Source organism: Podarcis filfolensis, assembly GCF_964270895.1.
Source record: "Podarcis filfolensis genome assembly, chromosome: 7".
Classification (NCBI taxonomy): Eukaryota; Metazoa; Chordata; class Lepidosauria; order Squamata; family Lacertidae; genus Podarcis; species Podarcis filfolensis.
Window position 1 is genome coordinate 79855601 of NC_139603.1, and position 25560 is coordinate 79881160.

The 25560-nt window shown below is 45.6% G+C and overlaps 1 protein-coding gene across 4 annotated transcripts in view; it reads right to left on the reverse strand.

Annotated features, from left to right (window-relative positions):
• ASAP1 (ArfGAP with SH3 domain, ankyrin repeat and PH domain 1) overlaps window positions 1–25560 on the reverse strand; it is a 146898-nt gene that overhangs the window by 99956 nt on the left and 21382 nt on the right. For 2 of the 4 annotated variants that reach the window (XM_083621926.1, XM_083621923.1), the window contains exon 2: window positions 16405–16491. In XM_083621926.1, the coding sequence (XP_083478052.1) occupies window positions 16405–16463 (59 nt within the window). In that variant the 5' untranslated portion in view covers window positions 16464–16491. Of the gene's footprint in view, window positions 1–16404; window positions 16492–16605; window positions 16674–21313; window positions 21498–25560 lie in introns of those variants that run through there. The other 2 variants (XM_083621927.1, XM_083621924.1) reach the window with 2 other exon arrangements.

Here is a 25560-nt window from a genome sequence, read left to right on the forward strand (position 1 = left end):
TATTTTGGATTGAAGCTGGTTTGGGGGAAACCCAGTCTTTCACAAGAAATGACTGGATAGACATGGCTTGTTGCTCACCACTGGTTGCAGAATATATGGGAGTACACACACAGATATAGAGGATTTTCAGACGGGACACTAAATACCTTATGCTGGGGAACAACAGTATAAGAGAGCTTTGAGACATCCCATAGACATCTGGTCAGCTGGTGTAAAAACCAAGATTCTGGACTAGACAGACATTTGGTCAAATCTAGCAACGGTCTTCAGAAGTTCTTAGGAAATAACATAGTTCCTAATTATTTTTCTAAGTAACTCTGGAGTGTACTTTGGCAATTTAGGGAAGCCAAAGGCTCTCATTAATGTTTTCTAGGAAACAAGAAATAGCATCCACCAATGGAAAAGACTTTAGGAGGTTCAACTATTTCAGTTGTGCAATACTGCAGATAAGTCATGGGTGGCCACGTTCAAAATATTTCAGAGATTAGTCACTCAAACCATGTGTTCTTAGTGTCTGTGAAATCTCTCTAGTCATGCACACCCACCCACTGACTTTTGAACAGTTAGAAGTCCTGAATATCAGCTTATCACACGTTGCAAGCCCCAACAATCAGCTGATAGTCGCAATGTTTACAGGACGGGTCAGCAGGTCAGTGGTGCCTGCAAACACCACTTCATTCTAGTCGTGTCTTTACCTGTCTTACACCTGACTTCATATAGGATATCAGGTGTACGGCAGGTAGGCAATCAGGCTCCTGGCCAAAATGCAGAGCCTGCAGAGGGGAACAAATCTATCTCCTCTAACCTCTTAGCATTCTACCAAATTCTCAACTTATGATGCTGCATGTGACCTGAGGATCTCTCCTTATCTGTGCTTGTTCCCAATATTCAGCTGTTGATCCTGCAGGTTACTTTGTGACTGTCACTGATTTTAGTCCAGATGTGGGGAATCTACTGCCCTCCAGATGTTGTTGGACTACAACTCCCATCATCCCTAAGCATTGGCCATGCTGGCTGGAGCTGATAAGAGTTGGAGTCCACAGATTCTCCCTCTATCATCTGTGCAAAAAAACAATAGTTCTCAGGAACTTTCATGGTAGTAGCTTCCACTGAAATGAGCAGAGCTAATTTCAGAGTAACTAAAATTAGGACAGGGAGTGATTTCATTTCACATTTTATTTCTGTGTTGTAACTTGCCCTTAGAGTGAGGTGGGCTAGAAATGATTCACTGCGCACCTAATGTATTTGACTGCATGCATGCATTTGCATATAAATTTTGTGTTGAGTGGTAACAGAAGATACTCACTTTGATGCTTGCTTTTCAAACCTCTATTTGCCTTCTCACATAAGCTTCAGGTAGTAACTCTCAAAGCACTTTGTCTGGGGCAGAGTTTTGAAGGAAAGCTGTTGTGTTCAGTTATAGAAACACATTTTGCAAGCGTTTGCATCCACTAACAGGGTTTCTTGTGTGTGTGTGAGAGGATGTATTAAATTCTAGGCCCAAGCTACCTGAAGGACCGTATTTTCTCATATGAACCTGCCTGGGATCTGAGATCTTGAAGGGAGGCTCTTCTCTCAGTTCCAACACCCTTATAGGTACTCTTGGTAGGGACACAGGAGAGGGCCTTCTTGGTGGCTGCCCCAGAATTTAGAACTCCCTCTCTAAAGAAGCTAGACTGTCTCCCTCCTTGCTGTTCTTCCACTGGTGGGTGAAGACTGTTTTATTCCAACAGGACTTTGGGAACTGTTTGTTTGTTTTTAAGGAAAGAGCTTTAATAGTGATCTGCTGTTTTTATTCTACGTATTTTAATAGATTTGTTTTTGTTGTTTTACTTATTTTAATTACTTTTTTTTGCCATCCCTCCCTCCTTGGGCCAAAATAGACCTTGGCTTCAATGTGCACCTTCACTAAAAGCTAGCACACATGCGTACATCTGTTATTCAGCCAAGGTTATCATCCAGAAAGTGTTGGGGAACCTGTGGTCGTTCAGATGTTGCTGGACACAGCTCCCCACCATTCTTGTCCATTGGCTATGCTGGCTGATGGGACACTCAGTGGCATAGCGTGGGTTGCCAGCACCTGGGGCCGGGGCGGAAAGTATGCATCTGCATTCAATTCCCTAATGGGGTCCATGTTACCCAGGAGATTGCAGCCCCCATGCTATGACACTGATGGGAGTTGTAGTCCAACAACATCCAGAGTTCCTGTTCCTGATGTACTCAGAAAATGAGTGCTTGTCAGACTCCTAGAGGGCTCTTGGTTGGTCATATGCAATGGAAATAAAAAAGGCAAGCAGCTTGTGGGAGATATTGAGATATATTTGGGGGACATTTCTTCTTGAAATGTCCTTTTGACCCTATTGCACATCTCCACTCTGAGAGTAGAAGACAGAAAAAATTAGCACTAGGTGGTCATATTCATTAATGTCAATCTTAGGCTGATGAGAAGGGACTGTAATTCACTTGCTCATTTGGACCCAGCTGGGACCATCCATTTCATTTCATGCAGGTCAAGCAATCAATAGCCCAGCAGGACGTTCCCCTGTTGCCATGACGAGATGAAACCTGTTTTGGGTAATTGCACTTTTCTTCCATCTAGAGATGGATGAATCTGTCCGGTTCAATTTCTCTCCGTTTCTCATTTTTACGAGCCTTAAATTTAGTTCGCCATGTTTCTGCATCAGTTTGTGATTTATTTATTTTAAGTTGCCTTGAAAACCCATCAGCATTTAAATGCTATACAGTGGTACCTCTGGTTAAGAACTTAATTCGTTCCGGAGGTCCGTTCTTAACCTGAAACTGTTCTTAACCTGAGGTACTACTTTAGCTAATGGGGCCTCCCACTGCCACCACGCTGCCACCACGCAATTTCTGTTCTCATCCTGAAGCAAAGTTCTTAACCTAAGGTACTATTTCTGGGTTAGTGGAGTCTGTAACCTGAAGCATCTGTAACCTGAGGTTATTTCCACTAATATATGCATTTTTGTACATATTATTATGGTTGGTGAACTGCATTGTGAAATTCAGAGAAGTATGAATTTGCAAAAAACAAAACACCCCTGTGTTCCACCTATGGTTTGAGAAAGTGTGAATTAGGTAGGTTCAGATTAATAGGCAAAGTGAACCAAATTTGTCTCCCATCCCATTTTCCATGCATAGGCTTTAATTCTGCTTGAAAATCCAGCGATTCATGAACATCAGCTACAAGAAGAACTGCAGCTCTGTGGGAGAATGCAGAAGGCCTCAGCTTCAAATCCTGGCATCTCCAGGTCCGGCTGCAAATGTCCTCTCTCTGCCTGAAACCCTGGAGAGCTTCTGCCAGTCAAGTGTTCACAGTGTACAACTAGATGGAGTAATGGTCTAATTCAGTGTGATGCAGTTTCCTGTGTTTAATTGATTAATCAATTAATCAGCTATACACTGGAGACCTCATTGCTTTGCGCTCCATATTCCTCTCCCAGGGAAACAAAAGGAGCCTGCCTTATACCAAGCCATTCATTTTTTAAAACCTAGCATTGTCAACTCAGACTGAGGGACATTCCCAGGCGGAGGTCTCTCCCACTACCTGCTGCCCAGTCCCCTTTAACTGCAGATCATAGAATAATTGTAGAGTTGGAAGCAACCCCGAGGGTCATCTTGAAAGACCTACATTGGCTCCCAGTACATTTCCGAGCACAATTCCAAGTGTTGGTGCTGACCTTTAAAGCCCTAAACGGCCTCGGTCCAGTATACCTGAAGGAGCGTCTCCACCCCCATCGTTCTGCCCAGACACTGAGATCCAGCGCCGAGGGCCTTCTGGCGGTTCCCTCATTGCGAGAAGCAAGGCCCTGTGGAACACCCTCCCACCAGATGTCAAAGAGAACAACAACTACCAGACTTTTAGACGACATCTGAAGGCAGCCCTCTTTAGGGAAGTTTTTAATGTTTGATGTTTATTCATGTTTTTAATATTCTGTTGGGAGCCGTCCAGATGGGCAGGGTATAAATAAATAAATAAATAAATAAATAAATAAATAAATTATTGTCATCTGGTCCAATCCGCTGCAATGCAGGAGTCTTATGCCCAATATGAGGCTTGAACCCACGACCCTGTGATTAAGGGAATTTCTGCATGAAACTATATCAAGTCCTGCTGTGGCTTCCTCCCATAGATAGCCCCTCTAATCCCTGAATTTTTTTTTATTTGTTTATTTATTTATTTATTTATTTTGCAAATGAAATAGAAAAAGGGATTGATTTTTTAAATCTAGCAGGGCTAAATACTTGACATGCGAATGTGCTGCACCCCACCCTTTTGCTACGTTTGCCCTGTTGAAGAATTGGGCATAGATCTGTCTTGAAAAACGGGGGTGCTTCATGTTTGGGATCACACAAGGTGAACTGCAATATACCTCTTCATCTTTGTTTTCTTCCTCCTCCAGTCACCTGAGCTGTGCAACACCCCCCCTCTCCTTCCCACGTTTGCAAGACTAATAGGTTTCTAGCAAAGATTTTTTTAAAAAATCCAGCCCCAGGGAACTGCAGTTCTTCAGCCCACATAATCATGCAAATTTGGATGGCTTCGTTGATTTTGCCTTTGCGAGTCGTGGTGTCCATGCCCCCCATTCAGGAAAACCGGAGATAGGGTTGTTGCTTCAGTAATGAAGCATCTCAGACTCGGAGCGTCTATAAAAGTTGGAGGTTCCGGGGCTTCCGGAGGCGGCGCCAACGGCAATGGCGGTCTCCTTCTAATCTGGAGGGAGAAGCTCCGTGGAAAGTGGGTCTGTCCGCTACAGCGAAGCGGAGACCCTTTTGGAAATCACAGGCAGGAGAAGCCTGTGAGCGTGGGACTCGGCGGGCACTCTTAGCGCCCCCCGAATTGGCAAAGGAACCCCGCAAGGGGCTCCGGAGCGTAACGGGAGGCGCGGTGCTGAGAGTCAATTGCTCCTTCCGCACAGCTGTTGCCGGAGAGCGCTGACCTTTTTCCTGTGACAATTCGGCTGCTAAACAACTACCCGTGAGTAGGTGAAGCTTAAGAAATTGGGACTAAAGGAAGAAAAAAGGGATTAATTTGGCACTGAAGTGGGAAGGCGTAAACAGGAAGTCCGCCTTCCATTTCTGTACACAGATCAAAGCAAAGGCGCTTCTAAGCTAAGACCTGGAGAGCGGTGCTTTTAAAGCTCTAAATCCGAACGTTAAAGCAAAAGAACTCCCCCCCCCCCCAGGTCATGTATTTTTCTATGTTTTTTTTTGTATCTTTTTCTTTTTATATGACCTTTTTTCATTTTGTAAATTTATGTTTTTGTAAAACTTCAATAAATATCTTTAAAAATATATATATAAAAGTTGGAGGTTCCCCTCATTTCCGGCGCTCAGCCAGGCTCTGATCCAGAGAGGTGCTTCCATGTTCTTCCCCTTCTCTGAAGTAGTTTCATGTGTGGTATGTACAGTAATCCATTGGTACAGTCAAATGCAACATTCCTTATTGCCCTAGAGTGGGCACAGGCAGGGGGACATCCAGTCAGCTTATTTTCCTTTTCCACTGGTCTGGAGTGTCCTCCCCCTGCATGTGACCTGGGAGATGGGTTCTGGCTGTCTCCACAAAAGAGCCGAGTCACGCAGCCATTTTCTCAGTCTCTTGTCCAGTTTAGTTTTGTCTTTCTATTGTTGCTGCTCTCTTGCTGCCATGCTGGTCTTCTGCAGCCATTTTGTTATCTAATATAATTTTGCTGTCTGCAGGCTCTCAGCTAGCAGCACATGAGTTCAGTTTCCATATGTGATTAACTCACACTCTGTTTATTATGTTTACTATGGGGCGCGGGTGGCACTGTGGTCTAAACCACAGAGCCTCTTGGGGTTGCCGATCAGAAGGTTGGTGGTTCAAATCTCCATGACAGGGTGAGCTCCCGTTGCTCGGTCCCTGCTCCTGCCCACCTAGCAGTTCGAAAGGATGTCAAAGTGCAAGTAGATAAAGAGGTACTGCTCCGGTGGGAAGGCAAACGGCGTTTCCTTGCGCTGCTCTGGTTCGCCAGAAGTGGATTAGTCATGCTGGCCACATGACCAGGAAACTGTACACCGGCTCCCTTGGCCAATAAAGCGAGATGAGCGCCGCAACCCCAGAGTCGGCCATGACTGAACCTAATGGTCAGGGGTCCCTTTACCTTTACTGTTTATTATGTAACTACTAAGAAAAGCCTGCCTTTCAGGGCTCTTATCGTGAAATGTGAGTAAACTTTTTGTTACTTTACTCAGAAAGCCTCTCGTGTCTTTATTCTTTTAAGAGGGATCAAAGGGGCCACCAGGAAATAATTTTAACTAAGAGATTCAAAAGAATCTGCAAACCAGCTTCCAGCTATCTTGAGGGGAATTTGTTCTGCTACATCACTCACTAGCGTGAGTGAATAAAGGGTAATATTTATTCAATACAGTGATACCTCGGGTTAAGAACTTAATTCATTCTGGAGGTCCGTTCTTATCCTGAAACTGTTCTTAAACTAAGGTACCACTTTAGCTAATGGGGCCTCCCACTGCCGCTGTGCGATTTCTGTTCTCATCCTGAAGCAGAGTTCTTAACCTGAGGTACTATTTCTGGGTTAGCGGAGTCTGTAACCTGAAGCACCTGTAACCTCAAGCGTCTGTAACCTGAGGTACCACTGTATATCCTTTCCTACAATCCTTAACATTCCCACACCATGGACACTTCAGTGGCAGCCCTGAAACTCCTGCCTGGCTGGCCACCCTCTGATCCCGTAGTCCAGAGGGAGATGACGTAGGTCTGAGAGCTGAGCCGGCAGCTGTTATGGAGACCACAGTCCGGACTGCATCAGCAACAGTCAGATCCAACTGCTCTTTGGGGTCCCTGGCAATTTGGAGATCAGTGGAGCTTGTGTGTTTCTTCAGTTCCCCCTTTAAGGAGGCGTCAGGTTCCAGGTCTTGGCAGGGCTGAACACTGACACGAGAGGAGAGGCACACTCACTGTGAGTTACCAAAGACTTCTTTGCCAGTTCCGTTCAATGTGGAAGACTACTCTCCCGTAAACAATACGACACTTCACTTTCTGTGTGCCAGCCTGTCCAATGAGCTGAGCCTTGTGCAATGACCAAAATAAAATTTAAAAAATGGTAAATTAATAAAGCATGTTGGCTTTTTTCAAACTGGCAACTTACTTGCTGAGCAAAAGCCAACCCAATGCTAACTATTAAAGCCAAAACCAACTACTGACATCAGCGTTGATTTACTTCGAAGAAATACGTTGCGAAATGACTTCTTGCACAGACTTTTGACATTTGGGTATTCTAGGGATATCGTTGCAAGCGTTTCCTTTGGTGCATAAAATGTAGGAGGCTTTTGACAAGTCAAGGGCTCCTTTCCCTTCACCTCATATGATTCTTCTTTGCCTTCTAAATAATGCCCATTATTTTGACAAGCAGCCAGCGTGCAGGGAGGTCCCATTTATTTCTTTGTTTATGGAACGTTAAAAAATGCAGCTCTTGAAATAGCTGCTCTCAAGGCAGCGTACACAGAGAGCATCGACAGCTGCTTGAAATTCAGATTCCAGCAACATAATTTTCCAGCTGATAGAGCCAGGGCCAGCCCAATACATTTTGCTGCCTGAGGCAAAGGGCAAGATGGCTATTCCCCATTCTGTGCTCAGAAGCCAAATGGACTGGCAGCTGAATCCTACTTTGCCATGGGCAATGGAATACCTTCCTCCATTGCACCTGAGGTCAGCAGGTAGCCTAGTTTAAGGGGTATATGGCAGGCTATATGCCACACACTGTGCTAATCTTTAGCAGCAGGGAATGGTCAGGGGCTCAGGAGGAAATGGGTGGGGATGCTGGCCTCTGGTAGCTGCTGCCTGAGGCAATTTCCTCACTCTGTCTAATGAGAGGGCCGGTTCTGGATAGAGCAGCCAATCCTACTGAGGCCCTAGTATTTTGGAAAGGCGAGATGCAATGAGCTAGCAACACAATTTCTCCTGAATGCAATTGGGCCCCTGCTATCCTAGAGTAGGGTTGCCATATTCCCAAAATTGTTGAGCTTTTTGGAGGGTGGTGGTGGCTCAAAGTTGTAGAGCTTTACAGTGGAACCTTGTACCTTACGAATGCTTCGGGTTACGAGCTCCGCTAACCCAGAAGTAGATGCTCCTGGTTGCAAACTTTGCCCCGGGGTGCGAGCAGAAGTCGCACGCCGGTGGTGTGGCAGCGGCAGGAGGAGCCATTAGCAAAAGCGCGCCTCATGTTAAGAACAGTTTCGGGTTACAAACAGATATCTGGAATGAATTAATGGGTCTTTGGCCCTCCACGACCCTAGACTACACCTCCGGCGCCATACAATAGCTTCTTCTCCAGAACGATTTCTCTGCCAAGGGCCACATTTTCTTGAGGGCAATGTGTCAGGGGCTGCATGCGTGCCTTCCAACATTTCTCCAATGAAAACAGGGACATCTTATTCCATTATTATTATTATTATTATTATTATTATTATTATCCGCCCATCTGACTGGGTTGCCCCAGCCACACTGGGCAGCTTCCAACGTATATAAAAAGATAATAAAACATTAACAAACCCAAACCACTTCCCTGTAAGGGGTGCCTTCAGATGGCTCGGGGGTTGGATAACTCCATAACGCCCCCCCTCCAACATTTCTTGGATGAAAATAGGGACGTCTTAAGGAAAAGTGGGACATTCTGGGATCAAATCAGAAACCAAGATGGCTTCTGTAAATCAGGGACTGTTCCTGGAAAATAGAGACACTTGGAGGGTTTGCACATGCTGACAGTAGGTCAGGAAAGAGCCAAAACCAAATAGGGCTCGCTATTTTTCCTGCCAGGACACGGGTGGCACTGTGGGTTAAACCACAGAGCTTAAGACTTGCTGATCAGAAGGTTGGCGGTTCGAATCCCTGCAATGGGGAGTTGCTTAGTCCCTGTTCCTGCCAACCCAGCAGTTCGAAAGCACGTCAAAGTACAAGTAGATAAATAGGTACTGCTCAGGCGGAAAGGTAAACAGTGTTTCTGTGCGCTGCTCTGGTTCGCCAGAAGCAGCTTAGTCATGCTGGCCACATGACCCGGAAGCTGTACACCGGCTCCCTTGGCCAATAAAGCGAGATGAGCGCCGCAACCCCAGAGTCGGCCACGACTGGACCTAATGGTCAGGGGTCCCTTTACCTTTATTTTTCCCTGCCACCCTGCTCTTTCAGCCAGCCTCTTCTCTCTTCCCCCTCCTTTTCTACCCTGTGGGATGCCAGGGGTAAAGAACAGATTATTCTTGCCCAGAGCTGTGAGCTGGTCCCTTTCAGAGGGCTTTCCTCCACGCATCTTTGCACCCTTCCACCTGTTTTGGCTTCCTCCGCCGCAAAAAAAATTCCACCTTCCTCCCTTCCTTCTCCCCCCCCGTCCCCCCCCAACTGCTTGAAATTAACCCATGCACAGCCCTCGGGCAGCACGCGACCCACCCCTGCACTAACGCATGACACCCCCGTTGTGATGCAGCCCCTGAGGTTGGCTGAGCGCTCTCTGCGCCTGCCATGTATTCGTAAGAAATAGTCTCCAGCCATGCTTCAGCATGAGCCACAGAAACAACACCCCCAACTTTCTTTTTCTCGGCGTGTGCCTATTTTAGATACACCCACCAGCTGATTTGATATTTAAAGCACTGATCTGCAGGGGACGGGGAAGTGGTGGTGGTGGGGTGAGCCGAGGTGGTGGAACAGGGAGTGGAGGGGGGGCGGGTTGGGACTTAACAATCAGATGCAGGGAAACGGGCGTGCTATTTCGGAAACTGCCAAGTGCCAAATTGGGAGTGTTCGAGTCGTAAAGCGGGACCGTGAATGAAAGGCCCATTTAACGTGAACGCAAAGGAGGAGGTCTGCAGAAGGAGGCCATTGTTTTCCTCACGATGGATGACATTTCGCTAATGCTAACTCTTTGAAATGCCAGTTTCAGGGTGGGGACGGAGACTCCTTGCTAAACAGCTGCTGGGGGTGATGAGAGGCTCTAGAAGTCTCTGAGTCAGAGGGCTGAGAAAGGGCAGAATCTGCAAGGAGCAGAGGTGCAAGAAGGAAGGATGGCTGACTGAGCCATCGTCACATATCTAACAGATTGATGTTGAATCCTGACAAGACAGAAGTACTGTTTTGGGGGGACAGGGTGTGGGCGGGTGTGGGGGACTCCCTGGTCCTGAATGGGGTAACTGTGCACCTGAAGCACCGGATGTCCAGCCTGGGAGTCATTTTGGACTCACAGCTGTCCATGGAGGCACAGGTTAATTCTGTGTCCAGGGCGGCTGTCTACCAGCTCCATCTGGTATGCAGGCCTTAGACCCTACCTGCCCACAGACTGTCTTGCCAGAGTGGTGCATGCTCTAGTTATCTCTCGCTTGGACTACTGCAATGCGCTCTATGTGGGGCTACCTTAGAAGGTGACCTGGAAACTACAACTAATCCAGAATGTGGCAGCTAGACTGGTGACTGGGAGTGGCCGCCGAGACCATATAACACCAGTCCTGAAAGACCTACGTTGACTCCCAGTACATTTCTGAGCACAATTCAAAGTGTTGGTGCTGACCTTTAAAGCCCTGAACAGCTTCGGCCCAGTATACCTGAAGGAGCGTCTCCACAGCCATCGTTCAGGCCGGACACGGAGATCCAGCTCTGAGGGCCTTCTGGCAGTTCCCTCAGTGCGAGAAGTGAGGTTACAGGGAACCAGGCAGAGGGCCTTCTTGGTATTGGCGCCCACCCTGTGGAACGCCCTCCCATCAGATGTCAAGGAAGTAAACAACTACCTGACTTTTAGAAGACACCTGAAGGCAGCCCTATTTAGGGAAGTTTTTAATGTTTGATGTTTTGTGGTGTTTTTAATATTCTGTTGGGAGCCGCCCAGAGTGGCTGGGGTATAAATAATAATAAATTAATATTACTACAGTGGTACCTCAGGTTACATACGCTTCAGGTTACATACGCTTCAGGTTACAGACTCCGCTAACCCAGAAATAGTACCTCGGGTTAAGAACTTTGCTGCAGGATGAGAACAGAAATCATTCTCCGGTGGGAGCAGGAGCCCCATTAGCTAAAGTGGTGCTTCAGGTTAAGAACAGTTTCAGGTTAAGAACGGACCTCCAGAACGAATTAAGTCCTTAACCCGAGGTACCACTGTATTAGGAAGAAATTTCTGACAGTAAGTGTTGTTCCATGGACTGCTCTCCACCGACGACAAAAAACAACAACAAGAAACCCAATAACAACAACAAACGATCCGGGAAAGGAAGCCAAGCTCTGAGCTGCATGTGATAAAGCTGACTGATCTGCTGATTCAGTTTTGCCTTTGTGTTTTGATGTTGTCATGCGAGAGCCAGCCCCGCTGACAAACGCATTGTGGCATGCCAGCCTCGCGGGGAGAACAATCAGCAGTAAGGCTGGTGCTTTGGAACCTCGGTATCCGGAAAGGAAACCGAGAGCACAGCAAATCGGAAACAAATGCCGGAACATCGGGGGAGAAGGAATGTGCTTGGGGAAGGAAAAGATGGAACGGTGCAGGGCGAGTTTTCAGCCGTTGATCACGGCTCCTTGTCCCCAAGGGCCTTGGGCAGTAGAAAGGGAATAATAATAATAATAGGCAGTAATAGAGGGAGCAACAATAATAGCAACTTTCATGATGCATGGCGAGACTGTAATGCACAAAATAACCCTTGTTGATAAGAGGAAAGGCGGGGAGTACTAGCAGGCAGTGTTGCCAGATTATGGGTTGTATCGAGTGCTGCTATTCCGCTCATGCAAGAAAACACACACACACGAAGCAACTATATACAACATGGTGGAGATAACTCAGTTGGTAAGAGCGTGGGGCTGATAACGCCAAGGTTGCAGGTTCAATCCCCGTTCGAGACAGTTCCATATTCCTGGATTAGATGAAATTTGGGGTCCCTTCCAGCTCTATGATTCTATGGATTCCTTCCTTCTATCAGGTATGGGGAGCCTTTGGCCCTGCAGGTGTTTGCTGAACTACAACTCCCATCAGCCCTAGCAAGTATGGCCAATGGCCAGGAATGACGGGAGCCGTAGTTCAGATAAAAGGCTCCCACACCTGCTTCTATGAATATCCGAACCAAGGTTTTTGGAGGAACTATCAAGAGTACCTATGTTAACACGGGGGATTAGTTAATGAATATCTTAAGTAACATTCTCCAGAGCCTGGGCAGCTCACTCATTTTAATTAAAAAGAGAGAGAGAGAGAGCTAGTAATGTATTACCGTTCAACACACGAAGCCACGAAAGATATTGCAATAATTGGCAGGCTGAAAAGCAGCTGGTATATGAGGATTGTGCAGGAAAAACAACCAAGACAGCTCATCAAGCCATATTGCAAATATTTCAATATTTTCAGTCTCATTTATCACCCATCTGTATCTGGGAAAGTATCCAGATCATACACCCCAAGCAATGAAACACCAATTAATGGCCTTGTTTGTTTGCTTTGATATAAAAGATTGCTGCTTCAGGACCTCAATGGGAGGAGAGTCACTTCTTGGAGACCAGATGCGATGGCTTAGCTCAGACATCTCATCCAAGCAAGGTTAAGGGATACTTTTGGAGGGGTGTTTGCACTGATAGACAATAATTTAGACTGGTCATTTTACGCATCACTTGGGAAGGGCGAATTAATGTCAGTGTACTGGAAGAAGCAAAGATCACCAGTGTTGAAGCAATGATTCTTCAACATCAACTTCGTTGGACTGGTCATGTTGTGCAGATGCCTGATGATCGTCTTCCAAAGCAACTACTCTATTCCCAACTTAAAAATGGAAAGCGTAATGCTGGTGGTCAACAAAAAAGGTTTAAAGACTCTCTCAAGGCAAATCTTTAAAAAATGTAGTATAAACACCAACAACTGGGAAACATTGGCCTGCGAGCGCTCCAATAGGAGAACAACGTTTACCAAAGGTGTCATGGGCTTTGAAGACACTCGAACTCAGGATGCAAGGGAGAAACGTGCTAAGAGGAAGGCACGCTTGGCAAATCCACACTATGATCACCTCCCGCCCAGAAACCAATGTCCCCACTGTGGAAGGACATTTGGATCCAGAATCGGCCTTCACAGTCACTTACGGACTCATTGTTAAAACCGTGTTTATGGAAGATAATCTTACTCGGCTACGAGTGATTGCCAAAGAAGAGAATCTGTGATCAGCTGGCGGACCAGAATAAAACTCATACCATGAGCTGGGTTTGCAAATCGTGGTTTGGGCTAGCTATGCCAGGCCACACCTCCCATTAGCAGAGTGAGCTGGTTCAACATCCAGACCCTCCAAGTGCCCCTATTTTCCAGGGACAGCCCCATATTTACAGAAGCCATCCCAGTTTCTGATTTGATCCCAGAATGTCCTTAGGACGTCCCTATTTTCATTGGAGAATGTGGGGGGGGTATGGAGTTATGTAACCCCTGAGGCAAGGGATAAGTAACTACACAACCTTTAGAAGACACCCGAAGGCAGCCCTGCATAAAGAAGCTTTTTAATCATAGAATCATAGAACCATAGATTTGGAAGGGACCCAAAGGTCATCTAGTCCAACCCCTGCAATGCAGGAATATCAGATAAAGCACCCGTGACAGATGGCCATCCTACCTCCAATGTTTAATGTTTTATTGTGGCTGAGGCAACCCTGTCAGATGGGCTGGGTATAATCATAACCATAATGGAATGATTTTCCCAGTAGTGATGTATGGAAGTGAGAGCTGGACCATAAAGAAGGCTGATTGCAGAAGAATTGATGCTTTTGAATTATGGTTCTGGAGGAGACTCTTGAGAGTCCCATGGACTGCAAGAAGATCAAACCTATCCATTCTGAAGGAAATCAGCTCTGAGTGCTCACTGGAAGGACAGATCCTGAAGCTGAGGCTCCAATATTTTGGCCACCTCATGAGAAGAGAAGACTCCCTGGAAAACACCTTGATGTTGGGAGAGATGGAGGGCACAAGGAGAAGGGGATGACAGAGGACGAGATGGTTGGACAGTGTTCTCGAAGCTAACATGAGTTTGACCAAACTGCGGGAGGCAGTGGAAGACAGGAGAGCCTGGTGTGCTCTGGTCCATGGGGTCACGAAGAGTCAGGCACAACTAAACGACTAAACAACAACAACAAAATTTTCATTGGAGAAATGTTGGAGGGTATGTACATCAACCTACGGGCCTCTTCCTAATCCTCCATCTTGACAAGCAAGGGGAATTTCCAGCCAGGCCAAAACACTCCAGGAGTGTGTAAAGCAGTACCAGTGAGGGGTGTGTCCTTAGGAGAGCTCCGAAAATCTGACCTAGAGGCCTAGAGGGCTGCATTCAGCCTGAGGCTGCTCACCCTTGGCTAGAGATACATTTTTCTCTGGCTGCCCAGCCCAGCAGAGAGCCAAACCCATACCTTTCAACATTCCACGGATGAAAATTGGGATGCGAGAGCACAGGTGTGTCTTTTAGTGCCACGCTCTCACCCAAGTCAGCTGGCTCACGTGAGAGTAAGACACCATTACAAGCTCCATGGTCATCTGCAAGTGCCAATTCATCCTGGAGCATTTTTGGATCAAATCAGAAACCAGGACAACAACAACAACTTATTACTTATACTCCGCACATCTGGCTGGGTTTCCCCAGCCACTCTGGGCAGCTCCCAACAGAATATTAGAAAGACGATAAAAGATCAAACATTAAAAACTTCCCTAAAGAGGGCTGTTTTCAGATGTCATCTAAAAGTCAGGTAGTTGTTTATTTCCTTGACATCTGATGGGAGGGCGTTCCACAGGGCGGGTGCCACTGCTGAGAAGGCCCTCTGCCTGATTCCCTGTAACCTCACTTCTTGCAGGGAGGGAACTGCCAGAAGGCCCTCGGAGCTGGACCTCAGTGTCCGGGTTGGACGATTGGGGTGGAGACGCTCCTTCAGGTATACTGGGCTGAGGCCGTTTAGGGCTTTAAAGGTCAGCGCCAACACTTTGAATTGTGCTCGGAAACGTACTGGGACAGCTTCTGTAATTCCAGGAACATCCCATCAAAACAGGGAGTTGGAGGGTATGCTAACTCTGTGGTAAGGTAAAGGGACCCCTGACCATTAGGTCCAGTCGTGGCCGACTCTGGGGTTGCGCGCTCATTTCACTTTATTGGCCGAGGGAGTGGCGTACAGCTTCTGGGCCATGTGGCCAGCATGACCAAACCGCTTCTGGCGAGCCAGAGCAGTGCACAGAAACACCGTTTACCTTCCCGCCGGAGTGGTACCTATTTATTTACTTGCACTTTGACATGCTTTCGAACTGCTAGGTTGGCAGGAGCAGGGACCGAGCAACGGGAGCTCACCCAGTCACGGGGATTTGAACCACCGACCTTCTGATCGGCAAGCCCTAGGCTCTGTGGTTTAACCCACAGCACCACCCTCATCCCTTTTAACTCTGTGGTACATTGTTTCATTTTACCGTTCCATATGACAACAGGTTAAAGGTTTGTGGGTTTGATGCTAGGGGCAGAAGGTGCTGATTTTACATTTTGGCAGTGGTTTTGGCTTTTAAAGGTCCCCTAACCTCAAACATCGTAACTTCACACTTGAATGCAGAGGAAGTCCCATCACAAGCTTACAGTTCTTTTTTGTTTGTTTTTATGGGGTGTCAGTTTGCGACGCCCACGTTAAGCGGGTTGTCGCTCAAGTGACTTTCACAAAGTACACAACAGACTTTAAATTAGGACTTGGGGTGGGCACACGCCATTCAGAGAACGAACACAAAAGCTTATTAAGGCTATGGTGGGCCGTTCTGCATTCTCCAAGGTTGGAAGGGGAGGAGAGAGCAGGCTTGACAAACCTCCGTCTTGTGACATTCTCAAGAATGTTTCACATTGACTGTGTTCTGATAAGGAATGTGTACAATTTGCAAAGATTTAATGAATGGGGCATTCTTACACCAGCGAATTAAACTCGTGCCCTCCAACATTTATCCGATGAAAATAGGGATGTCTTATTCAATTATGATGGTGATTATGATGATGGTAATGATTTGAATATTTATACCCCACTCATCTGACTGAGTTGCCCCAGCCACTCTAGGTGGTTTCCAACATATATAAAAACACAGTAAGACATTAAACATTAAAAAAACACACTCCCCTATACAGGGCTGTTTTCAGATGTCTTCTAAAGGTTGTACTGTATAGTTATTTATTTCCTTGGCTCATTCATACTGGACTGCAAAACACATCATAGGGGGGTCGGGTTGTGATTGCAAGCCAGTCATTATGCCTCAGCTTGCTGTCTGTAAAATGGGCGCGATAATTAACAAATTTGCAGGGATTTAGGGAGACTTGTTAGGACTGCAAAGCACTTTTGCAAGTACATCAGGATATTAAAAAAAGGAAGAGAAAGGAATCAGCTTGGCTTTTCCTGTCCCCTTGTTTTCTTACCGGTTCCATAATGAATCCCTAGAGGAAAAGCTGGAAAGCCGGGAGGCTGAAGATCTCATGTCTCATCTGTCACCACAAGAACGTTACCTACACAAATAAGGCGGGGGGGGGAATAAAATAAGAGGGGCAAAGTAATTAAAAGGAACCAGAGGATATAAAGAAGAACAAACAAACAAACAAACAAGCACACATACAACGTACCCTTGTCAAATCTCCCCTTTTATAAATGAACAAGCAGGAACAGGACCGAAAGCGTTAGGAATGCAACTGCAACAGAAATCGCTGCCAAGCAGTTTGACATAAAAGTTACTCTGAAGCAAACAATTAGACTTGTTCTATTGTAGTTGACACAGCAATTTTCTTCTCAACATGGTAGCAATCGCTTAAATTATGACCGCTTCACACTTAAGAATGTATGAAGAAAAATGATGCCCAGAAGCGAGTGGGTTGGGGAATTACTACAGACTGAAGCTGCGTACACACTCCTGTTTAGTCTGCATCCCGTGTGCTCCCATCACTGATTTGGTAAACAGGGTACCCAGGACATTGGCCACAATCCATATCTATTCTCTTTCTACCTTGGCGCTTATGATAAAATGTTGTGTTTCGATGCTTCCACTGTCAAAGCACCTTCGACCCCTGAGGGATAGCTCGGTTGGTAGTGCATGCACTTTTCAATCTCAAAGTCATGGGTTTGAACCCCACGTAATAATAATAATAATAATAATAATAATAATAATAATAATAATAATAATAATTTATTTTTTATACCCCGCCCATCTGGCTGGGTTTCTCCAGCCACTCTGGGCGGCTTCCAACAAAGTATTAAAATACAGTAGTCTGTTAAACATTAAAAGCTTCCCTAAAGAGGGCTGCCTTCAGATGTCTTCTAAAAGTCTGGTAGTTGTTCTTCTCTTTGACATCTGGTGGGAGGGCGTTCCATAGGGCAGGTGCCACTACCGAGAAGGCCCTCTGCCTGGTTCCCTGTAACCTTACTTCTCACAGCGAGGGAACCGCCAGAAGCCCCTCAGTGCTGGACCTCAGTGTCCGGGCAGAACGATGGGGGTGGAGACGCTCCTTCAGGTACACTGAAACGAGGCCGTTTAGGGCTTTAAAGGTCAGCACCAACACTTCGAATTGTGCTCGGAAACGTTGGGCAAAAGATTCTTGCATTGCAGGGAGTTGGACCAGATGATCCTTGGGGTCTCTTCCAACTCTATGATTCTCTGACTCTCAACAGAGAAAAAGAACAACCTGGCTGAGTTTTATGCTTTTTAAATGTGTACACACAGCTTTTAGCTCCTAGAGACTGCCCAGTTGGACAATCATTCTGACTCCCCAGGAACTGTAATTCTGTAAAGGAAGCTCAGGATTTCTAAAAGAAGCCATGATGTTGCAGAGCAGCGGTGGATAATCTTTGTGGGCTTCCAGATGTTTGTTGAACTACAACTCTCATCAGCCAAAGCTGACATGGCCAGTGTCAGGGATGATGGGAGTTGGAGTCCAACAAATATCTGGAGGGCCTCAGATTCTCCATCCTTGTTTTAAAGACTCAGCAGGACCACATGGAAAGTTTTCTTATTCCTCTTTCCCTCTGTCCCCTCTCAAGTGTGTCATTTCCCTTTTTCCCTTTGTTTTTTTCTAATCACATTTATGTACAGCAGGCATGGCCAAACTTGGCCCTCCAGCTGTTTTGGGACTAAAATTCTCATCATCCCTGACCACAGGTCCTATTAGCTAGGGATGATGGGAGTTGTAGTCCCAAAACAACTGCAGGGCCAAGTTTGGCCATGCCTGATGTATAGTGTAATCCTTTGTGTGCCTTACTGAGTTCAATGAAGACTTAGTCCTACTGAGTCCAATGGTTCCTATTGAGTGACCTTACTGCCAGGTAAGCAGATATGATTGCAGCAGTATTTACTGCCTCTGTCTGACAAATTTATACTCCACCTTTCTTTAAAGTGCTTTAAAATGAAAAAAACAAGTCAATGCAGAATACTAAAAATCAGAAACCCATAAAACCAATCACAAATCTAAAAGTGCCACGTGTATGTTTACTCAAAAGTAAGTCCCATTGTGTTCAATGGAGATTAGTCCCAGGAAAAGGTGTGTAGAACTGGTGCCTTGGAAGCAATGAAAGTAGCCTTAAAAATGCCACAGTCTTTGCAGCCTGTCCAAAATGAGCAGTGGGCAGGAGGCCTCCTTTGGCAGACTATTACACAGCATGGGTGCCATGACTAAAAAGGCCCTAAGGACACACCATACATATTTCTGAAAGTTGAAGGGACCTGATGCAGGACCTCAAATGATAAACAAAGCTGCCAGAGAAAGCTCCTTTGAAGGAAGACAATTCTTGAGATATTCTTGTTTATGGATTTAGAGGCTAAAACTAATACCTTGAACAAAGCCCAGAAACAATTTAGTGGTCGGCAAAGTGGAAACAAAATCACTATAATGTTATCTGATCGTCTGGCTCCGGTCAAAAGTCTGGCAGCTGCATTGTGCCACTAATTAAAGCTTTCAGGTGGTCTTCAAAATCAGTCCCAAGATCAGTTGAGTACATTGCAGTAGTCTAACCTGAAAGTTACTGAAACATAGATGACTGAGGCCCAGCAAACCACAGTTTGCCAGTTTTGGCGTCAGTGTTTTGTTTCGCAATCCTGAAACTGGAATTATGGTTTGAAGTGGGTTTACAGATGATAGAAAGGAAGCAGTGGTAGCCACAGAGTTGATAATGTGAGACCATAATTTGGCACAACGAGAATGAGCCCTGTTTTCATGTCATCCCTATGCTCAATAAGTTCTACTTTCTCCTGGCATGATTTGATGAATTCGCTACTTCTGGGTTTGATGGTACATCTGAACTGGAAACTATGGTTTGCTCTAGTCTTCCAAACTATATTTGCGGCTGGCTTTCAATCAAGTCCAGCAGTTTTCTGGTTCAGTTATAATGACAAACTTCTGCAGCACACCAGGAACCAATGAATTAACTGGACTATGTGAGAACACAGAGACCCTCAGACTCCCAATCTTTGCTTTACAGGGTTGTTGTACGTATAAAAAGGGATAAGTCAAGTTCTCTCATGCTGAGTTCTTTGCAGAAAGGTTACAGTGCTAATAGGATACTTGAACATATTTCTGCATCTTCGTTGATTATCATAATTGTATGTTTCAAGGGAAAGGGTGGAGACTTTCACTTTAATTCAGCACTAAAAGCATTAGTTGGTTAAATCTATTCATCATAGATTGTAAAATGTGGATTTTAAAACACAGTTTTAATGAAATCCCCGGGGAAAGGGTGTTCGGTGCTAAAGGAATTATTACTGTTATTAAAAGCAATCCACTGACATCTCTTTGTTCAGGCAATGGATCTCAGGTGTTCCACCGAACAGATGCCTTCTCTGCGTTCTGCCGATAAAGGAGAAAACCATTATCTTCATCCGCTAATCTCTAGACATCCTCTGCATTGATGCCGTTCTTATAATTATTTTAATTGGATGAGTAAGCAATTAATTGGCTGTCAGGCAAGGCGTTCCGTCAGTTCAGAAGCTTTTAATTGGCTTGCAGCTTTATTCTCAAAATATAGGGCGCATGATTTAAGTGCTCAGTTACGCAATCAAAACTCGGAGGCTGTTATCCTGGAGCTCTTACTTCTAGATGAATCACCCATTTATAGCAGGGCTGGGGAAACGTGGGGCCCTCCAGATGTTGCTGGACTACAGAACCCATCAGCCCTGGCTGCTGCTTATGCTGGCCAACAGATTGCTCTGATAGTAGAAGCAATATAGCAGCGATTGGTAGCCTTGTCATGTTCCACTCTTGTCCTTGGATGTTCTATATATATCATTTTTATTAAATTTTCTGAAATATACTCGGAGTCGAGTGTGGCTTTCATGCTCTTTATTCAGCTCATAGTAGTGAGGAATGGAAGTTCCCCCGAAATGTCTGCTTTACATACATTATTTACACAATGGGCCCCACGTCATTGGCTAATTCCGGGATTCTCCTGTAGACCAATCAGGTTGCGGATTCACTTCCACCTGGAGTTGGATTGGGTGGCTCCTGCGGACCAATCAGACTGCTGCATTCTGAATCCTATTGTTCTAGGACCAATCAGACTGCTGCGTTTTGCTCCAAACCAACCTCAATCTGAATTGAGGAGGGTGCAAACAATCTAGCTGCCTTTCAAACCATTATAAACAGCCCCACTCCTCATTCAGCTGTTGCTGGGGGTCCTCTGCTCTCAGTTTTTCCTTACTTCAGAAAGGCAAATCCTCACTGGAAGGAATCTGAGTGATGCCAAAGGGATTTTTTTGTGAAGATTTCTGCACGCCATCCCTCAAACCTCAGACAGGCAAATTCTTTCTTCCCCTTACAGTAGGACTGTCAAGTCGCCAACTCTTTTTTTGATTACCTTGTCCTCTGATTCACCCCTTGAGCATGTGAGCAAACCAGAGGTTACCATGAGTTCAGAGGCTGCTATCTTAAGTAGAACTGGTTGCATCAATCGCCTATTCTTTGACATCTTCATAATCTGTAACTGCCTAGACATCTGGTCCAAGGCCTTATTCGAGTGTTTTATTCCTCTTCATTTAGCTGCAATGACCAAACGTCTCTGTGTGGAATATTCAGGGACCCCTCTAGACTGGTGGTTTTTGGTGGATGTGTCGTGCAGCGTGTTGTGTGTTTGGTGGATTTATGCTGGATCGTCCAAGCATCATTCAGCCTTATTGGTTCTTCTGCGATGCTTTCCCGGTGCTGCTGCATTAGGGAGCCAGTGTGGTGTAGTGGTTAAGAGCGGTGGACTCATAATCTGGTGAACCGGGTTTGCGTCTTCGCTCCTCCACATGCAGCTGCTGGGTGACCTTGGGCTAGTCACACTTCTCTGAAGTCTCTCAGCCTGACTCACCTCACAGAGTGTTTGTTGTGGGCAAGGAAGGGAAAAGGAGATTGTTGGCCGCTTTGAGACTCCTTAAGGAGAGTGAAAGGCGAGATATCAAGTCCAAACTCTTCTTCTTCTTCAGGGATCAGCAATCTCTTGCCTTCCAGGTGTTATTGGAGAAGAAACTTAGTAACCTTGGGGCATCCTTGCACTGTAGCATGGGAGCAAGACACACGCATACACACCAGAACATCTGAACAACTTGCAACCTTAGCTTTATCAGCACCATGCTCTAACCAACTGAGCTAACTTGTGAGTAGTAGTAGTAGTAGTAGTAGTAATAATAATAATAATAATAATAATAATAATTTTATTATTTATACCCCACACATCTGGCTGGGTTTCAGCATCCATATGCCTTACAGCACATAGAAAAGCATAGTAAAACGTCAAATATTTTAAATAACGAATAAACAATAAAAGGGTGTCTAGAGGGGGCCAGGTGTGTTATTAACTGTTGGGTTCATTTGCAGAGATTGTATGAACTTTCTCAGATACAGTGGTACCTCGGGTTAAGAACTTAATTTGTTCTGGAGGTCCGTTCTTAACCTGAAACTGTTCTTAAGCTGAGGTACCACTTTAGCTAATGGGGCCTCCTGCTGCCGCCGCGCCGCCGCCACACAATTTCTGTTCTCAACCTGAAGCAAAGTTGTTAACCTGAGGTACTATTTCTGGGTTAGCAGAGTCTGTAACCTGAAGCGTCTGTAAGCGGAAGTGTCTGTAACCCGAGGTACCACTGTATGGGGTAAGGAGTCTATGCCCAATCCTGATGTTGTTAAGACTCCAAATCCTATCAGCCCCAGCCATAGTGGCCAAATGCTGAGAATGATGGGAATTGTAGTCTATCGGCATTTGGAGGGCCACAAATTCCCAGTCCCTGTTTAGATGTTGCTCATTACTGTTTCATTGAATCTGTGCTTTACAGTTTTTTCTTTCTAAAATTTCAGCCCCTTTGAAATGAAAGGTGGCCTGTATTCATCCTATTGTTCCTTATGAAATCCTGTCTTTGGATGCGTTTTCCTCCAAACCAACCTCAGTCTGAACTGAGGAGGGTGCAAACAATCTTGCTGCCTTTCAAACCATTATACACAGCCTCCCTCCTCATTCAGCTGTTGGGGGTCCTCTGCTCTCAGTTTTCCCTTCCTTTAAAACAGTTGCACTTCTGCAAATCCCAGGGTCCCCCCAAACTTGCTGTTGTGTGCTGGAGACGGTGCACCTCCACAGGCACATACCTCCACATGTGGTGGGAGTGCCCCAAAATCCAACTATTCTGGACAACAGCCATACGAGAAATATGTAAAATAACTAAGCAAATATTAGACATCACCCCAGAATTGGCCCTACTAAACATCTTCTAAGACAAGAATGCCCATTTACACCACAAAGCACTCATAACCCACCTACTTTCAGCAGCCAGAAACACCATAACCAGACACTATAGAGACCTGTCAGGAGTAAGCATGGACCAATGGTACCAAATAGTATGGGAAACAGCCCTACTAGAAAAATTAACCAATAAACTGAAATTGACACGGGGACAAACAGAAGAAGACACCTTCACCCCGGTATGGCTCCCCTTTAGCACATACACAGCCCAACAAGACAATGACAAGAATCCACCAACAGCATACAAATCAATATGGCTAATCTGATCCAAAACACCCACCCACCCCACTCACACATGAAAACAAAGATCACCACAGCCAACCACAAATGAACAACCACACCCTAGGCCAACCCCAACCTCTCTCACCACCAAAGGAACACAAGTGGACAGCAGAGAACCGGCACGAGTAACGCTGACACCAAACCCTACATACATTAAGCAAAATAGAAACATCGCCACCCGACCCCCCCATCTCCCCCCCTTTTCTTTCTAATGTCTCAACAAATGAAACTGATTTGTAAAAATGTTACATGGAATAAATACGAGAGACATTACACATACTTCTGTAAATCAAGAAAATCTTTAATAAAAAAAACCAATGAGGGAGAAAAAAAGAAAGAAAGTGGGGTTTTGGCTACGCAAGCATCGCCCCGCAGAGCCTAAGCATCTGAGATAGAGGAAATGCTTTTGTTACTGTCCTCTCTAATACTGAGCAGCCTGCTTTCTTGGCAACGCTGAACTGGAGTTAGCCAAGAAAGAAAAAACGGTATCGGGTCCATGTTAACTTTGTTGCTACAGTACTGTCTGCCGCTGTGCCAGAAAAACAACTCCCTTTTGTCCCTAAACAATGGCTTGAATCACAGAGTTTTGACCTTGATATATAATGCAAGCCCCGAGTAATTACAGTACTGCTTTCTATGTAAGCAAACAATTCCGTTTGTAAAGGTTGGAGTGCGGCTGGTTTGCACACTGCCGTTTTCAACAAATGTCGGGCGTGTGTGTGTGGAAATATCATTTTATACTCCGAAGATGTTGGAGCATAGGAGTGGGGAATTTTCAGAGATGAAAAGAAAATATCAATTATGGAGATGCAATTTGCGGCTAGCATCTGGTGCTCTGAGTGGTGGGGCAAGTGGTAAAAAAATGTAAGATGGTCCCCAGGGATGAGAGGGGGAAGGGGAGGTGCGACTTAGAGGAAGAGCACATGGTTTGCAAACAGAATGTGTAGTGTTAGGAATGGGAGAACTTCTCCCATTTTCCCATCCTTAAATTTAAAGCCCTAAACGGCCTCGGTCCTGTATACCCAAAGAAGCGTCTCCACCCCCATCATCCAGCCCAGACACTGAGGTCCAGCGCCAAGGGCCTTCTGGCCGTTCCCTCCCTGCGAGAAGTGAGGTTACAGGGAACCAGGCAGAGGGCCTTATTGGTAGTGGTGCCCACCCTGTGGAACGCCCTCCCACCAGATGTCAAGGCAATAAACAACTATTTTACTTTTAAAAGACATCTGAGAGCAGCCCTATTTAGGGAAGTTTTTAATGTTTGATCTTTTATCGTCTTTCTAATATTCTGTTGGGAGCCGCCCAGAGTGGCTGGGGAAACCCAGCCAGATGGGGGGGGGGGCTATAAATACACCACCACCACCACCACCACCATCATCATTATTATTAATTCAGTTTCCCACGTTTCCAAATCAGTTTAGGACTTTGTTTGTGTCAAGTTTATCCTCAGGCTTGTGTGCATTTTGTCAGATATACACATTTTTTTGCAAAGCGATTTTCACTTGCGCATGCATTTTAATGCACAAATCTATGCGTCTTCGTACACGTTATGGAGAACCACATTGCAAAACTGGGGGAAATGCGGACTTTGAAGGATGTGGCGGAGTTTCAGTTCTCATATTGTTCTGGAAAGGGTGAATTTGGTAAATCTGCGCTTAAATGTGATCGGAATCAAATTTCTTCCCTATCCCTGCCTCCACCTATAACGGTCAAATAACAGGAAATGGGTCAAACCTCTGCTTGAGACCTTGGAGAGCACCACCAGTCAGAATAGGCAATATAGGCTATGGGCCCCTTCAGGGTAGTTCCCACCCCTCCAGGTATATTTTGTGACATGTGATTGACACAATAATAGTGACATTCAGTGGTTGGTTTTTCCTTGAGAGTCCACATATAACCCCGCTTCATTAATTTATGTATTGTGGCACAATAGGTCAGTGTGTCTGGAATATGGACCAGCTGGAAATGAACCAGTTTGTCTACCTTGAAACTTTTACAGGTGCAAACAGTACGGATTGTGTATGCACAAGGAAAAGTACCGTATTTACTCGAATATAACACTCACCCTTTTTGGCCAAATTACATAGCGGAAATTAAGGTGCGCATTAGATTCGATGGCACATTTACATTAGCCAGCAAATGCTTTTATTCTTATTATTTCAAGGTTCTGAAAATTGAGGTGCTCATTAGATTCGATGGCACTTTAGACTCAAGTAAATATGGTACATCTGGAAGGGGGTTAAATAACAGGAGGGCATATTCCTGCAGCCCTAAGAACCCACCAATTCCTTCAGGGAAGTCTTCCAAGTCTTGAGACAGAGAGAGAATGAATGGAAGGGAATGAATTCACTTTATAATCTTCTTGCTCTATAAGTTGTGCTCCTCCTCTAGTACCCAAATTAAATAATTTGGATGATGCCAGTGTTGTTCAGCCCAGACACTGAGATCCAGCACCGAGGGTCTTCTGGTGGTTCCCTCCCTGTGATAAGTGAGGGTACAGGGAACCAGGCAGAGGGCCTTCTCGGTGGTGGCGTCTGCCGTGTGGAACA